Below are 18109 nucleotides of genomic sequence, written 5' to 3'. Positions count from 1 at the left end.
TCAAAATCGGAGAATAAATTTCACCACACACCTGTGTGTGTGACGACTAAATGGGACTTTACAAACTACTGCCAGCTGCGCCCTCTCTGTGTGACTTTGGTACTGCATGTTACTTCCGCGATTTAGATCCGGGGCTTATCATGAAAGATCCGGGGCTTCAGCCCAAGTAGCCGGGCCTAACGCCGCCCCTGGTTGATACTAATATCACCGCAACGCCGGACTTGTGAATGCATATTACAACTTGGCGCAACAGAAGGGGGTATCATGATCACGTGGGCAGTTACTGCCGAGCTCCGGCCGGCAACTATATTGAAAATGAAAGTAAACATGGGCCGTAAGTTTGGCTTTTCTAAACAGAATCAGCTGAGATGATGGCCGGGGAGCCTCTCCGTAAGAGTTGTAGCTCAGATCACCAGAGACTGCACGGGGACAGACACCTTCTGGAGCGGCTTGTTAAAAAAGCTTAATGAGTGTGGCTTTGATCGCAATAAAAAGCAAGTTATGTCCAAGATAAACTGAAGTCCGTGGCAGCGCAGAGACCGCCCCCAAGCTCCCTTTTCACCGCCATCGCATAATCTTTTTTGTAAAAAGATCATGATCGCACCACATTATCCAGCAGGACGGACTGACCACTTATAAACGACCTAATGCTGCCCAGTGTGTTCTGCTTATAATTGAGGATAACCTTTTCCCATTTTATCTTGGAGCTGATCCAGTTAATGTGGAGTCATTTTCTTGCACAGAAAATTTGCATTGAGCTTTTTATATTTATCAGTAATAATTGGGTCAGTTATTCCAAGTACCAAAAATAAAGGATTATTGTTTAAATTGATAGAAGTTGTTAATCGTGACAAATCATTAGTGGCAAAGTTGCTTCCCTTTAGTAAATGATTTTACGTTTCTCAAAGCATCTTTCCATTCATCATCAGTAATGTTGCAGTTAAGTTTCCTTTCCCACAATTCCTTCAAGGTTTCCCTAAATTGTGACATTTTGATGTATTGTAAAATGTGTGGGAAAAGTCCTTGTTTGAAACACTGAATTTTCTAATTGGTTGATTAAGTAAGGTCAAGGTTAAGTTTTCCAAAGAGATTTTGTGTTTTGGATATTCCTTTGTTAGTCCAACTTTTCCTGCCATTATTCTAGGTAAAAATAAAAAAAAATCACCATTATCTCAAATTTGTTAAATGATGTTATCTTGTACTAATGGCACATATGTTTACTGAATTCTTCCGCTTCATGGTGATGTGATTTACTATAACATTAACATAATGGATTTAAATTGTATTGGTTTCTTTGTCTACATCTACCACATCTCATCTTTATAGTCCAATCTTTGAAGTCTTCAATTTCAAATAAATAAAAATGTGGTCTCATAGAAAACAAAGTTTTGGCTGGATTTAGCTGGAGTTTGACATATATTTGTATTTTAGCTGCAAACTGGGACAAGACTCTCTCCAATTCAGACAACCAGAGTGAAGTTAATGACTCAACCTTCCATCCTGCTGGGCCACCAGAGTCACCAATCAATACTAATCCTGCAGGATCAAATGGTAAACATTGATCTTTGAAAGTAATAAATGCTTGTGTATGTATTTGGCTTATGTTAGATAATTTCTCATTTGCTGTTTTCAGACATCTTCCAGTGTGATGCACAGAGTCCTGCGCAGACATCAGAACGGTGTTCTGTTCCAGTAGGACCTGGTGGTGTGCTTCTCATTTTGTAAAGGCTCTTTAAATTTAATTGAATTTTGCAGTCAGTCACTTGCAGATTCTGAATGCCATGAATGTTAAAGGTTGAGAGATATAAGCAACTGACTCAGACTTATTTAATTGACTTCCCACCAGACATTTCCCAGTCAAGAGCAGAGGGTCCTGTGATATTCTTCTGGTGTTTTTTCCACACACAAACATATTTTAACCTGATATTTGTGGCTTTGCAAAATAAATTGAATGCTAAAATTTCTCAAATGCTGTGTGTGGTTGTATTTTGTCAATGTACAGTAAAAATTGATGTACAATTGCATTGATGTTTTTCAACATGGTGTTGGGGTAAACTGTATCTACCATACAAAACTGGGAATAGTATGCAAGTATGTTGGACTGTTCGTGGCCCCTCTATAAATATTGTGGCCCCTTGATGGCCCCACCCTCAGAAAAATCCTAGATCCGCCACTGATCATATACTGTACATGAAGACATGACTGTAGTAATAAGTGAAGATTATCAGCTGTAAGTTTAGTGTGCTCATAGGAAACGTGACAAAAGAACACAAAACACATTTCTCTTTATGGCCTATATAGTTGTAATCATCAACGTTACATGACTTACAGAATACATGTGACCATCTATCATTTCATGTTCTACCACCGGATGTTTGGATCAAAATGTGAACCAATCAGATCTTAGATCAGGTGGGAGCCAGGCGTTTCCCGTCATCCCCTAGGTGTAGCAGCCGAGGGAGAAAAACTGCAGCGCCTTGCTCCAAAATCTACGGCCACCTTCATCTCACGAGGTTATTGTTGCCTACGTATGCATGACGTCAGAGCAAGTCGGCGTCAAGTCGGACACAAATCTAACCGGCATGCACCGCTCGCCGATCACCGCTGATATAATCTGAGCTGAACTGGCTCATCTCGAACACAGCCCATAATATGTCAATATTGCCATGCCGTCGTGCTTGCGCCACAAAGCAATGACAAATCTTTTTAACCACTTAAAGTCAAAATAATGTGTGACGTTTGACCTTGATTCATGAAGGATGATTGAAAATAAGTAGCTTTTACGTTTCTTTTCTTTTTTTTACTATTGAAAGTAGTTTCAGTAGGTTGTGGAAGTTCATGGCAAAATGTTCTTTATATGTATTCTATTTTAATACAGTGTGTTTTTGTACATTTCAGTTGCTGTTGCACTTTACACAAAGTTACACTTTCAGTTTGGGAGAATTAAAAGTCAGTTTTGCTAAATGTCTGTAAAGCTACAGATGATAAATGTTAAAAAGTCAATGTTATGTTCAATAAATGACTTCAATCAAAGTTACTGAATAATCGTGTTAAATAATCGTGATTATCATTTTTGCCATAATCGTGCGGCCCTAGTTAGGAGTGTTTGTGGAGGCAGTAGAGAGTAGAGGGTTTGGCATGATGTGACCCCTTTAAAATCCATCCAGTGGTTTTGCTAAGACAGGAAGGGTTGACTCCAATAGCCTTTGGCAACACTTGAAGCAAAACACTAACCGCATATTTAGCTCTTTGAGTGGGTATTGTGAATGCTTCTGCTATTATAACACCAAATAGAATTGATTAAGTTGCACGTCTGTGTTTTCTATGACCACGATGAATGAGGTAAACTCTAAAATGTAACCAGATGGATGTACAGTCCATCTTGTTGTTCATGACATAAAGTATTGGGCCATTCCCATCTGTACCGGGTCGGCCCGGGCCGGGTAGCCCCAGTCGGCCCCAGCCTGGCCCGGTTGATTCCACACATCCTTGTCTTAAGCCCATGTGGGCTGATCCTACCCACCAATCAGAGGCTTGCTCTAATGGAAGGTGTGAATTTGCTGTCAGAAGTGGGTGTGTTGGCCCTGGTCGGCCTGAAGCAGACCCCCTCGAGAAGAGGGCTGAGAATGAGCCTTGGTTGACCCGGAAAAATACCAGACCACCCAGATATGTAAACAACCTACGCTACCCACCCCGGGCCGACCCGGTACGGATGGGAATGGCCCATATGTCGACTGGAGAAAATCAGATTCTGCAACAGCCCTACCAAAGCAAGCTAGACGGAACACGTGTCTCCGCCTCTCCCATTTTATGGTACGTTTATCAAAACTTTATTAAGTAAGTTTCATCAGTAGATGAATGTTAAAGTCCCGTTAGCCATCACACACTGGTGAAATTATATCTCTGCATTTGACCCTTCCCCGTGGGGAGCGGTGAGCTGCAGCTGCGGCTGCGCTCAGGAACTATTTAGTGGTTTAATCCCAAATTCCACCCACTTAAAGCTAAGTGTCGAGCAGGAAGGCATTGGGGTCCCATTTTTTCAAGTCTTTGGTATGACCAGGGGGGTTTATACCCCCATCTCCCATCCCAGGGTGGACACTCTACCACTAGGACACTGAAAAGGTAGCCTGTGTGACGGACCGCGTCCTTACCTTTTCCTGGTATTGCCGTCTAGATGAATCAAGCGACTGAATGAGTGCAGTTGCGTGGCCGATGAACATGGCGTAGCAGGTGGCTCCTACGATCATACTGAGCATGGTCAGCCAGATGTCTGACATGCTCTCTGGGGCCTGTCTCCCATATCCGATGCACAGCATGTGGCTCATGGCTTTAAAGAGAGCAAAGGAGTAGAGCTCGGTCCACGTGTCATTCTGGAGGAGATGAGGGAGAAAAAAAAAACAAAATGGAGACAATAAAATGAGTTAAATGTAAATAAAACTGGTAAAAATGTACTTAATGGCATTCTCTTGGATTAGCTCTAGTACGGTTTCAGTCTACTGGTGTGTTTTTCTCTTACAAAGATAGAATGTAATTTCACTTTCATGTAATTTCACCTTCACTTCATAACAGAAATGGTAAAAGACGGAATAAAATGAGAAGTAAGAGGTTTAATGATAAGAATGCTTCTGTGAAGTCTTTGGCTTGTGTCTGCTGAGAGCTTCTGGTGTAGCAGAGAGCCTAATCACCATCTCAAGCAGCCTGGGCCTGTCTTGGCCAAGCTGAAGGAGGCGGGGAAACGGGAGTGGGTAATGAGGAGCCTGTGCTATCTTTGATTGGTGCTCACACACTCGGTCAACCCTAATTCTCTCGTGTTTGGATTCATTAGAAAGTGCTCCGCTGGCACTGCTGAACCTCAGGTCCCCTCCTCAAACAGCTGCCGTTGACACACTCCCTGAAGGTTATCCCTCCATGCGCGCGTGCGTGTGTTTTCTCTAAACACTTCAGCCAATGACTGATTCTCACCTGATTTGTATTTTGTCTATTTCCATTTGCATTTAATTTGAGATTCAAATTTAGAGGGCTCTGACGCAGGTGAACGAAAAAGTCCTAGGAGAGGATTGTCGTCAGATGCTTGAAAATTAGAATCTAGGAGCCAATATTGAGGATTAGATTTCTGAGAATCTTATCTTCTTGTAGCAGGGTAAAAATAAACTCACTGCAACTCTGAGAGCTCAAATTCTGCTGCAAATATGGCCTAGAGGAATATTATAGCCATTCTGTTGTGTGTTTTCTGTGAAAGCTATAAATAATCCCTACCTCACCCTGAATGGCCTCGGTTTGGAGAAATAGAGTTAACCATTTCATACATTTTGGTCACGACAGTGGACAGCTACTCAAAATTGTTTTTTTTTTTGTTTGTTTTTTTTTGCTATTAAGCACAGCTGTTGAAGATTTTGTTGCATTGGAGTCCCCCCATTGGACTCTAGATGCAGCATATGTTTTATGTTCACTGAAGTCAACGTACAATAAATGATTTGAAAAAATAGTGCTAAAATTTTTTGTTGAAATTTGTTTCATTCATACCTTAAGATGAATGAAATTGAAAATTTCATGAATGTATCCAGGAAAGGTTTAATGTATATGATAGGGAGCTAAAGGCTAGTCTGAGTGTAGCCAAGACAAAGCTTAAGCTGTTGGTGTTGTTGACAAATTGTGAACAGCATTCCTGAGATTTAATGAGTCTACAAAACTGCAAAACAAGCCAGCTTTTAAACGCATACACAGTCACACAACTTTCACCCCTCTCGGCAGCCATTATCCCTAGGCCACGCCCCAATCATACAGAAACACGCAACAACACGGAGAAAAGGGAGAGTGCTAAACAGTCGCAGTTTTCTATGTCTAAACGTCTCTTGTTGTCCAGGACGTTGGTAGTTTGTCCTGAACATGAGGTGGCAGCAGCCAGCTGTTTGTCCTTCTACAGGGAGTTCAGAATTATTAGGCAAGTTGTATTTTTGAGGAATAATTTTATGATTGAACAACAACCATGTTCTCAATGAACCCAAACAACCCATTAATATCAAAGCTGAATGTTTTTGGAAGTAGTTTTTAGTTTTAGCTATTTTAGGGGGATATCTGTGTGTGCAGGTGACTATTACTGTGCATAATTATTAGGCAACTCAACAAAAAACAAATATATACCCATTTCAATTATTTATTTTTACCAGTGAAACCAATATAACATCTCCACATTCCCAAATATACATTTCTGACATTCAAAAACAATACAAAAACAAATCACTGACCAATATAGCCACCTTTCTTTGCAAGGACACTCAAAAGCCTGCCATCCATGGATTCTGTCAGTGTTTTGATCTGTTCACCATCAACATTGCGTGCAGCAGCAACCACAGCCTCCCAGACACTGTTCAGAGAGGTGTACCGTTTTCCCTCCTTGTAAATCTCACATTTGATGATGGACCACAGGTTCTCAATGGGGTTCAGATCAGGTGAACAAGGAGGCCATGTCATTAGTTTTTCTTCTTTTATACCCTTTCTTGCCAGCCACGCTGTGGAGTACTTGGACGCGTGTGATGGAGCATTGTCCTGCATGAAAATCATGTTTTTCTTGGAGGATGCAGACTTCTTCCTGTACCACTGCTTGAAGAAGGTGTCTTCCAGAAACTGGCAGTAGGACTGGGAGTTGAGCTTGATTCCATCCTCAACCCGAAAAGGCCCCACAAGCTCATCTTTGATGATACCAGCCCAAACCAGTACTCCACCTTCACCTTGCTGGCGTCTGAGTCGGACTGGAGCTCTCTGCCCTTTACCAATCCAGCCACGGGCCCATCAAGACTCACTCTCATTTCATCAGTCCATGAATCCTTAGAAAAATCAGTCTTGAGATGTTTCTTGGCCCAGTCTTGACGTTTCAGCTTGTGTGTCTTGTTCAGTGGTGGTCGTCTTTCAGTCTTTCTTACCTTGGCCATGTCTCTGAGTATTGCACACCTTGTGCTTTTGGGCACTCCAGTGATGTTGCAGCTCTGAAATATGGCCAAACTGGTGGCAAGTGGCATCTTGGCAGCTGCACGCTTGACTTTTCTCAGTTCATGGGCAGTTATTTAGCGCCTTGGTTTGTCCACACGCTTCTTGCGACCCTGTTGACTATTTTGATTGAAATGCTTGATTGTTCGATGATCACGCTTCAGAAGCTTTGCAATTTTAAGACTGCTGCATCCCTCTGCAAGATATCTCACTATTTTTGACTTTTCTGAGCCTGTCAAGTCCTTCTTTTGACCCATTTTGCCAAAGGAAAGGAAGTTGCCTAATAATTATGCACACCTGATATAGGGTGTTGATGTCATTAGACCACACCCCTTCTCATTACAGAGATGCACATCACCTAATATGCTTAATTGGTAGTAGGCTTTCGAGCCTATACAGCTTGGAGTAAGACAACACGCATGAAGAGGATGATGTGGACAAAATACTCATTTTCCTAATAATTCTGCACTCCCTGTATGGTGATACTGAGCAGAGAGCCTCTCACACCAGTGGTGTTCTGTAGCTAAATGTGTGATCGCACCCAGAAAAGTGCAGAAGTATGATGGTTAGGTGAGACCGACAACTGGCTGGTCCAAATGTTGGTTTTGGACCAAAGCATGATAAGTGTTTATTTATTTATGTATTTATTTTGTTCTTTTAAAACATTAATAGCCATACTATGCTAGAACATTGTTAAGGGACATGAAAAAAAATGTTTTGAGCCAGCCCTGTTTTGCATATTTGCCTTTAGCTTAAATTTGATGTGACTCTGGTAAAAATGTGTTTTCTTCGAATTCTTGCATCTCTAGTTGCCACCAGTCACGGCCCATGAGGCTCTAGCTCCAACCATATATTCTCCTGAAGCTGGGTAAAGATTAAGTCCGGCTTTCCACAGGAGCCGTCAGCAGCACGTTACTGCAGCAGCACGTCTTGCTCGCGTAAACTGCTGCTTGGCCCTTCCCACGAGACGCGAAGCAGCAGGGGAGCAGCTGTCACCGACCGAGCACGAAGTCACACGAGTGACTTCGTCAGTAAACACAACAACAAGCAGGAGAAAACTACAACATGGCTCCAAAAGGTTTGTGTTTTATGTTCTGTCCGTTTTTTAATCGCCAATACGGACCTGAAAAACAAAGGAGACCGCTAGCTAGGTGATAACTTCTCACGGGGCCGCACAGTTAGTAACCTTTTTTAAAAGTAAAGCAACCGGAAGGCAGTACGTTTCTTTATTCTGAAAATCCCGGGAGCTTCTCTCCATTTCCGCGAACGATTTCCTGTCTTTCCGTCCCCAAAAATGTCGAACTTGACCCGTTTCAGAGGCGTCGCGCGTAGAAAATAGAACCGGCACGTAAAGGCCGCGACATGCTGCTCCTGAGACGCGGCCGACTCGCGCTGCTGACGGCTCCTGTGGAAAGCAGGGGTAATGGTCCTGGTATGAGAGACTGGACTATTCCTTCTTAAATGAAAAGGCACAGCTAAAACAGTTTGACACATTTAAAATAAATCTAGCTTTGTTAGCTCTATGAATACCATTCTTAAAGAGGAAGACCAACGCCTCGGGTTGACTAGAGATGAAAAGTTGCTAACAGCATGCCACCACACTGCAGTTGGATGAAGAGCACAATAAGAAACCCTAACCCCATTTCATCCAGCGGCATCAGTCTGTGCCCAGTACACAGACTTACAAACACAAGTAAGCTTAGATTTCCTCTAAATGTACTTAACTTTTGACACAAAGACAACAAAAGGAGGGTCCATGAATATGTGAATTGACTATCACCTACTATCACATGGTTTTGTGATTTGTTTGTGCATATTTAAATATTTTCATCCTTCCAGAAATGTTTTGCATGAGACTAAGCTTTATGCTGCTGACAAGTCTCTGATTTCTGCCCCTGGATTTAGTAAAAAGCACAATGTGAACACAAATGTGAACAGTGCAGCGTTGTTGCTCTGAGGTCAGCTTTTCAACAACATGAAAACAATCTGACAATGTAAAATATTTGGGCTGAACAAAGTTCTTTTTATAACATAAAAACGTTTCTTATTGTTGTTTGGTGCTTTGGCTGCTCCGCTAACCTCTCATATAAACTTAAGACAGACTTTTACATTTTTAAAACCATCTGCATTTTGCTAGGTGAACATTTTTGCCTTTGCAGAATTATAAATGTGTGTATAAAGTTTAGTTTTGAATGACACCATTTCTGTAACAATGTTGCAATTGCATCTCTGACTGTATAAGCTGTGTAGGGGTTTTGTGCATTCGAAGTAACAGCTGATTAAAAGTGACAGACTGCATGGCTGTCTCTTTCTGTTGGAAACTGCAATCTTCATAGTAACACAATAAACTAATCCTACAGTGATACTCCTTTCTGTGAAAGCGAGGGAGGAGGGGGCGAGAGGCAGAGACAACAAATTAAATTAGTCTGTGTGTTCATTTTATTTGCTATCGGTCTTTACTGAGCTGTGCGGATGATAGCTAATTGTACATAATGCATTTAGGGAGGAACACGAAGGGAGTTTGAGACACGGATGAAGCATGATGGCGTTGTTGCAGAATAGTGATTGTACGTGTGTGTGTGTGTGTGTGTGTGTGTGTGTGTGTGTGTGTGTGTGTGTGCACCCAGCTATGTCAGGATTCTCTGCTTGAGTCACACAGGAGCCGTCAGCAGCACGTTACTGCAGCAGCACGTCATAGCTGCTGATAGGAACCGCTGTGGTCAACAGAACCTTTTCCACTGGAGCCGCCAGCAGCCGTCAGCAGCGCGAGTCGGCCGCGTCTCAGGAGCAGCGTGTCGCGGCCTTTACGCGCCGGTTCTATTTTCTACGCGCGACGCCTCAGAAACGGGTCAAGTTCGACATTTTTGGGGAAGGAAAGACAGGAAATCGTTCGCGGAAATGGAGAGAAGCTCCCGAGATTTTCAGAATAAAGAAACGTACTGCCTTCCGGTTGCTTTACTTTTAAAAAACGTTACTAAATGTGCAGCCCCGTGAGAAGTTATCACCTAGCTAGCGGTCTCCTTTGTTTTTCAGGTCCGTATTGGCGATTAAAAAACGGACAGAACATAAAACACAAACCTTTTGGAGCCATGTTGTAGTTTTCTCCTGCTTGTTGTTGTGTTTACTGACGAAGTCACTCGTGTGACTTCGTGCTCTGTCGGTGACAGCGCTCCCCTGCTGCTTCGCGTCTCGTGGGAAGAGCCAAGCAGCAGCTTACGTGAGCAAGACGTGCTGCTGACGGCTCCTGTGGAAAGCCGGACTGACAGAGGGCGTTGCGTTTGCTTCAGGGGACAAACCTTTAGAATTTCATTTAATAAACTCCCAAAAAGGAGCTTGTAAGCGATGTTTAGATTTATTATTTAAAGCCATTGGTGCATGTTTTGATTTATTATTAAAATGAGTAAAGTAGGTTTCATGATGCTGGGTTTTCTTATCAATTAGGAATGTTGTCAAGAACAACAAAAAGGACTTAGTTCAAGCACAGCATTGAGAATTCAGTGTAAGTTTGAGTGTGAAAGCTAAATAGTGGACTAACTCAAGGAAAGGGTTTAGGCTGCAAATCTACAAAGTAAACATCCTCTTCATCTTTTTATAATTTACTTCAATTTTGTTGCTTCATGCAGTAAAGCATGGTGGTGGTGGTATCATGAACAGGAGTGTATTTGTGCAAATGAGAGCGAGAGACCAGCTGAAATAGAAAAATTAATACATCCGTAAATGACCCTATAGAATTCTGAAGCTGCAAAAAATCATTCACTAAAATATGTTTGAGACATAATGTTGAGGGAATTTGTAAGTAACACCAACAGATTTCTTTGTGAACAGTTATTTATAGTATCAAACTATCTGGATCTGAGCTGGCATCTCTTTGCCAGCTTGACATCTGTAGCTTTTAAAGCCCTGAAGTGTTCAAGATCAGGAGCAGAGCAACAGAAGCACCACAGCTGTCATTTTCACTGCCTTCAGCAGAGGCCGGTGTCATCAGCTCATCAGGCCCCCTATTCAACATGACTATGTCCCTCATAGGTTCTGAAGAACAACTGGGACACAGCTGTAATGTGGCTGCTGTAAGTGTGCAACCAAGTGCAGCTGATGATGTAAGTTACGGCCATACGGCTAATGCCCCAAGCATCCTCTCAGCTCTGGCTATACCAAGAATGAGGCTGCCAGGGTGATGACAGCACAGAGAACACAATCAGCATGGATGTTTTATGTCAAACCACTTGGAAGAAAGAGAGTTGGACTTCTAACTATGTAGAGTTCTTCAGATAAAAATGATAAAGGAGCCAGATCGTGCTATTTTAAATCATGAAGCGCAAAGGTAGGCACATCGAATGATAAAATACTACCAATGGCACTGCTGAGATGTTGTTACCCTCATATACAAGTCAGCCTGAATTCATACCCAGAAATGAAACGGTCTGTTTCAGTAAAGCTCCGCCCAAGCCTGCTCCAACAAAACGCACCTACAATAGCGCCTAACATCTGCTATTGTTATGGCCTTGGTCTCCGTGGTTGGCCTTTCATCTCATTTTGCCATGAACTGACACCGGTTTGAATCCCGGTGTCTGCAGTAACTGTTTAGCCAGCTGAAGCAGACGTCATTTATTTAGATTGTAGTTTGATTGATTATTTTCTGCAAAACATTTTGTGTCTCTGAAGAACTGAATATGGTCATTTCCAAGCAGCATTTTAGTCGATTTACTCTGCTCACCTCACATGGACTCACACTGGCTAAATAAGCAAAGAAAGTAAAAAAAAAAAAAAAACAGATCAGTTCTTATATTTTAAACAGTTTACCAACGAAGGGTTGAAAACATAATACTGGCAAGTGTAGTTAAAAAGAATACATTACTGCTGAGACCGGGAGTCAAACCGGTGCAAAACAGCATTCCAGGAATCTTTGATACGTTCTTTCTGTGTTTGGCTTCTAATTCCGTTTTTGGTTCTTTTTTTAAAACACAGGGAAGGTTTCTTTTTACCTTGCTGACAGTTTCGTTTGCGTCTGCAAACATCCTCAGAGCTGTCGCTGATGGTGGCGTCACTTCCTACTCCGTCCATCAGCGACAGCTCTGAGGATGTTTGCAGACGCAAACGAAACTGTCAGCAAGGTAAAGAGAAACCTTTCCTGTGTTTTAAAAAAGAACCAAAAATGGAATTAGCATTCCAGGTAGTTACTCTAACCACTGAACTACCAAGTCTGTTACAAATGTTTCATCGCCTAACACACATATCCTGCGCTGGCCATTATGTGCATCTTTGTAGACAGGACACATGGTTGTACAGCTGTATTTTGTTCCCAACGCAGAAGTAATTTGTCAAAATATCCTCTATGGTACTGGTGGAGGTTTAACCCCCCAGAAACCCAAATTTAGAAAACAACTGCAAAATCTTTTTTTAACCTTTCACATGTTGTTCTAGGAGGCCAGACAAACGGGCCTATTTACACATTTTAACAGCCAATAGTGTTGCAGAACTGAACAATAGGACCTATTAGCAATGTAAATGTGGTTTTAAAAAGAAAAAAATGGGGAAGGTTTATTTTTGTAGACTTAAATCTGATGCAGTCATCTGTGACGTGAAGGTCACAGACTAAAACATTCTCAACGGCAGAATCAAATCAACCGCTTTATGCTCGCAACTCGGAGAAAGTGGGTATTAGTGACCTACTTCCAGGGGAGGTGGGTTTCCGATCAGAAACTAATTTCATGGGGAGGAGCAGGAAGTGATGATGCAACCAGTTTCCATCCTCGTGTTTGCAGGTTTCAGCTCAGCATCGGAAAAATTGTCCCAACGACATGAAAAATGCAGGAATGTAGCCAAAAACTGGTTAGGGGATTTATTTTTTTTTTGTGCAGAAAAAAAAATCACACAGTCAAAAGCTCTAAAAAGTGGATTTTTAATGATATGGCCTCTTTTCGTCCGCCTAATGTGTGACTGATTGATTCACACACTCTCCCATTTATGACCATTAGAAACACAACCTTCTTCCTGCAAGCATAAATCCACATCAGATCACTTCTGTATTAAAATGTGGGAAAAACATATTTAATAATATGGATCTTAGGATTTCTAGACAAGCACTGAGCCCCATAAGCCGATTCCAGCATTAATAAGTCCTCACATCCACACCACAACAAACACAAACAGTTCGGTGAGAGGAAAATAACAGCTTTCTTCTAATATAACTGTTCTAACAGCCAGGCTGAGACTCTGAAAATGAAAAATCAAAACCACCTGTCATCATCCACATCACAGAGAGTCGCTTACATAACAGACTGTGGTGATCTGGTCTCCTGTGATGGCTGCTGCAGGAGCCTGATTACTGAGCTCACAATAAACACGGCAGTCTGCTGCGCTCATATCCCTTACAAGTCAGCCATTTGTCTTTCAAGCTTTAAGAGGCTGACACGAATACATCAGAATAAAGGCAGAAGTTGTAAGGAGAATGTTTTGCAGGTGGGCAAAACTGAGGATAAAAGTGAAAACAATGATGGGTGATATGTTGCAAATGTCCGGCACAGGCGAGCATCTACTCTGCCTAATAAGAAGTAGGAGGATCGTTTAATGCTGCATTTCTCATTTAGTACCCCTGAAAAAGACCTGACTTTCATTAGACGGCAGTGGAACAGCACAACTGGAGACCGTGCCTTCACGGGTGTTCACCGACATCGAGTTACTGAGCTCCAAGGAAAGACACGCGAACACAAACGACATGCATCACTCAAAGGCTAGAGGAGATGAACGTGTATTATAGAAAATACAAACAAAAAGGAGAAAAGAGAAGGCGGCACATTCATGTGTCAGCACAAAAATCTGTCACACCATTTACTGACATTTAACAGTTTCCACACAAATGTCACTGTGTGGAGTGGGAGCTGACCCTTTTCTCTGAAAATGGAAAACTTCCACGTCAGCAAGACGTGTAACCTGAAACAGAGCAGAATACCAATTGGAAACCATATTTTTATTCACAAAGACAACACGTACACAGATGTACGAGGTCTATTCGAGAAAAAATACCTCCAGAATTTACCAGGTTTATTCCTGTAGGAGTTCTGAGTCCAGTTCTACAAATATAACTAAAAAATTTGCATACGGTGGAGAGCTGCCTCTCGACTTCCTCCAGAAATAGGAAGACAGAGAAGTCTTGTAGGAAGACAGGACAAAAACCTGACAGAGACGTAACACTCTGGAGTAAATGAGGGGTTTATCTGACCCTGAAGATTCACACACACACACACACACACACACACACACACACACAGATGTTGAGGGTCTGACCTCATGAGGAAATTACTATGCAGTGATTTTCTCCAAAATGACTGTGCTTAAATTGCTCTGAAAAGCAAATAATCACATCAGCGCCAAGAAACTTCATTTCCCATGATGCTTTGCACACGGAAGCATTGTGATGACGTCACCGCCTAATACCAGAAACACGTTCTGCGCATGTGCGGGAGGCCATGGAACTTTTCCCGCAAACTAAGACCATAAATCTTCAGCAAAGACAAAGGAACCTCGTTCTTTTGCCCAGGATACCTGGCGGTAAGGACACGCTTGTCGAACGCTCCGACAACTTGAGCACGCGGAAGCTCTAAATGCCCAAGTTGAGCCCACGGAACTGCTGGAAACTACACTCCAACTCCATCAGGACCTGACTGGGAACGAGCGGAGCTCCATCCAGCTCTCAGAGATGCTGTAAGTTGTCAAACTCAGCACAAAAGAAACTTCGTTCTCTTTGTGTCCAGCCCGTGGAGAAACACTCGTGGAGGTAAACAACGGAGAAAGCATCAAACCGACGGATGACGCTGAAAACTGCGGAGAAACACGGAAAACCGTCAAATCAAAAGAGGGAGGGACGCCTCGCTCTTCTGGTGATCAGAAAACTCATTTTTCTCTCTCCTTTTCTCCTCCCGTTTCCTCTATAGTCCAGAATAAGCAATAAAACCGCTCTATTGCTTAAAAAGTAGCTTCGTGTCTTCCTCTTTCGCTCCCAAAACACGTCCGCCGGGTCATTTTGAATAAATAAACTGCTTATTGATCATTGTTTGGTATCTTTAAATGTTTTCGGCCATGGCCAGGCTGATAAACTAAAAGATATTAACTTGTGATTAATCTTTTGTGTTGTTTCATGATCCTTTGAAATGTTTTGAGTGATTTAAGGTTAAGTTACTACTGATTCTAAGTGCTTTGGAAGTTAAAGTGCATGTTGCCACCCACACTTTAGCCAGACAAAGGGGTCAGCCATCTTGCATACAGACTCCATTTTAGAAACACACACACATACATACACACAAAACACCTTGAACATTATTTTGAATATACATCCTTTTATTATATCACATGGTTATTATTCATCTATGCCACTGTTTATTCATTTGACAAATTGTTAATTAAACGTTATAAAATTCAGATTTTCGTCTCCAGTAGCTTTGTTGTGTCGAAGAGAAGTCTCTGCTCCAAGGATTCTACGAACTTCAAGAAAGACTGATAAGAGTTTTGGATTCAATTTTTCCCCGGTTAAAGGGGAATGGTGCCCCGTATATCTAAGAATATCTTAATTAATTAATAAATCAGTAAATATTCCCATATTTACAGAATTTATTGAAGAATCCAAAAGTAAGTTAAAGCTTACGAATTGTTCGCTCCTAATAACCCCAACATTAATTGGTGCAGCCCGTGTGAGGCTTGGATACACAGAGATTTCTATCCGGCACAAACAAACAAATAAATCCAAAGAGCTTGAATTAAAAATAATCAGTTGTTCAGCCTTGAACCAGCAACAGAGTGGTGCTGATTTCGCTGAGCAGGAAGCTGCATCGAACTCTCACCAGTAACTCAGTGCTTCTTTAAAGGTGCAACGTGTAAATTAATTCTGGTTGACTTTTAGGTTAAAATTCAGTTTTTCCTTAAAGGTGCAACGTGTAATTAATTCTGGTTAACCTTTTAGGTTAAAATTCAGTTCTTCATTAAAGGTGCAGTATGTAAGTAATTCTGACTAACCCTTTTAGGCTAAAATTAACTGCTAATTTAGTGACTTTAACTCACAGTGGCTATTATAACTAACTGAAACCTTCACTCAAAGACTGATAACACCCTGTTTGCTAATATTCTGAAGGAATAATAGCACATTTAACACTGCAAGTGTTGTAAGACGTTGCTACCGCAACGCACCAGCTTTTGCTAAAATACTGAAAGGAATAGTATTTTAAGCGTCAGTCACGGCATTCCGTGCAATTTAAAACTCTAAAACCTGTGCGCACAAAGGTTAATTTAATGTTTTTCTGCTACAAAGCTAGCAGTTGCTGCCCAAAAGGTGCAGCTTGAGCTATCTGCAGAAGCTCTACTAGGCTATTTTTGGTTCGGTTGTTAAATGGAGGGACAGAGTAGCGAACTGACCAACTCCCAGCAACCAGGTGGCGCTGCGGCCCACGACTATGAACCTGGCCTACTTTCTGGACAAATATTGTCCAAACTGGTCGCGGTTGCTCGAGAACCCGACTACCCTTCTAGGGATTTCACTGAAGAACAGCGTAGCTTTGAGCTAGAAGCTGTAATTGATCAAATAGAAAACCCGGATGGTACAAAACCAATCCAGGTTCACTTAGCTAAGTTAGCCTTGATCCTCTATCAGAGAGAACTCCAACATGATCGAGAGATCATGAAGCTCCAGAGCATGCTAGCTGAAAGGCAGCAAAATGGAAGGCAGAAGGATGACGAGGAGGAAGACAGCACCGATTCTGGGGAAGATGGGGAGAAGACCCCGCCCCCCTCTGCTGATGACAACAGACAGTGGGAAGGGGGGAAACACCATGACTCTCTGGACGGACGCACGCCGCAGGGGAGAGATGAAGCTTATCTGTCCCAACCTGCGGCCCCGTTCCCTACACACACTATAGGGCATTCAGGACCACCTAGGGGCCGAGGGCAGTTCGCCCTCGAACCCCAGGTTGGACCACCACCCTCATCTTCACAGCCTTCTGAATCAGTGAGAAGTCGACCAGCTGAGCGGCACCTCTATTTAGAACGCTCCCCCAGTCCACGAAGGGTGCAAGGTGCCGATTGGGGTTATGCACCCCAAGCTGCACCTCCACCTTCTACCCATCCTAGCTACTCCGGTACTCGGCATGCCGATAACCAGCTGCGGGACAAAGAATCATACGCCAGTCCGTACCCGGACAAAGTGTATTACGCAGAAGCCCCAGTTGAAAGACGCAGGCTGCACTACGCAGACGTGCCCCGGGAGGAGGACCTCCCAAGACACCCACGTGACGTGCCAGCAGCCCGCCACAACATGCCGGACCCCGATTTGGGCCCCAGGAGTCAACATTGGGAGCCCAGAGCACACCAGCGATATCCAGCGCCCTCTGAGACAGACCGTGGGTCAGAGTCAGAGGATGACGCGCCGTACCGCGAGTCAGGGCTCCGTGTACGTCAAATTGAATCGCTAGCTAAAGACATAGAACGCTTTGATCCTAACACCAACGAATCCAACGTCGACGATTATCTCAGGGAGATAGAACGTTGTCTGCTTGATCTTCCAGCACCCTCTTCAAGGGAAAAGCTCAAGCTAATTTGGAAAACCACATCTAGAACGGTGCACGGTTTCATGGAAACTCTACCATCTGACATTCGAGATCGGTACTCCTCGCTCTGCCGAGCGTTGAGAGATGAATATGCCACGTATGCAGACTCTGCGTCAGCTACAATGGGGGCCTTCTCCATCAAACACTGGAGAAACGAACCCCCCAGAGAGTATTATCGCCGACTCAAAAGTGCTTATTTCCAAGGTCGAAACGGCCCTGGGCTCGAGGAAGACCCTGCCTTCAGATCCCTGTTCATTCACAACCTGCACGAGTGTGTTCGATCCGAAGTCTCAATGTATTGTCGGATGAAAAAACTGACAACTCAGGAGATTAGGAGATACGCTCAATAGGCTTGGGAAGCCGGCGGAAAGCCCCAAAAGCCTGACGCACATCACCGCGTCATGCACCTAGCTCCCGACACCGAGCCGCGTTTGGAGCTCAAAGGCACAGAAGCTCCACCCACTAAGCCAAAATCTGCTAAACCTAGACCTGCTAAACCGCGAGAGCAGTCCCAATCTCCTCAACAGGGGAAGGGG

General features: G+C 43.0%; 1 protein-coding gene across 1 annotated transcript in view; it reads right to left on the bottom strand.

Annotated features, from left to right (window-relative positions):
• Positions 1-18109, bottom strand: part of hcn2b (hyperpolarization activated cyclic nucleotide-gated potassium channel 2b) — a 109699-nt gene that overhangs the window by 45864 nt on the left and 45726 nt on the right. The window contains exon 4 of the mRNA XM_054730003.2: positions 4152-4370. Within this exon, the coding sequence (XP_054585978.2) occupies positions 4152-4370 (219 nt within the window). The remainder of the gene's footprint in view (positions 1-4151; positions 4371-18109) is intronic.

This window comes from Nothobranchius furzeri, chromosome 8 (assembly GCF_043380555.1).
Source record: "Nothobranchius furzeri strain GRZ-AD chromosome 8, NfurGRZ-RIMD1, whole genome shotgun sequence".
Classification (NCBI taxonomy): Eukaryota; Metazoa; Chordata; class Actinopteri; order Cyprinodontiformes; family Nothobranchiidae; genus Nothobranchius; species Nothobranchius furzeri.
This window is presented reverse-complemented; position numbering and strand designations above follow the sequence as displayed.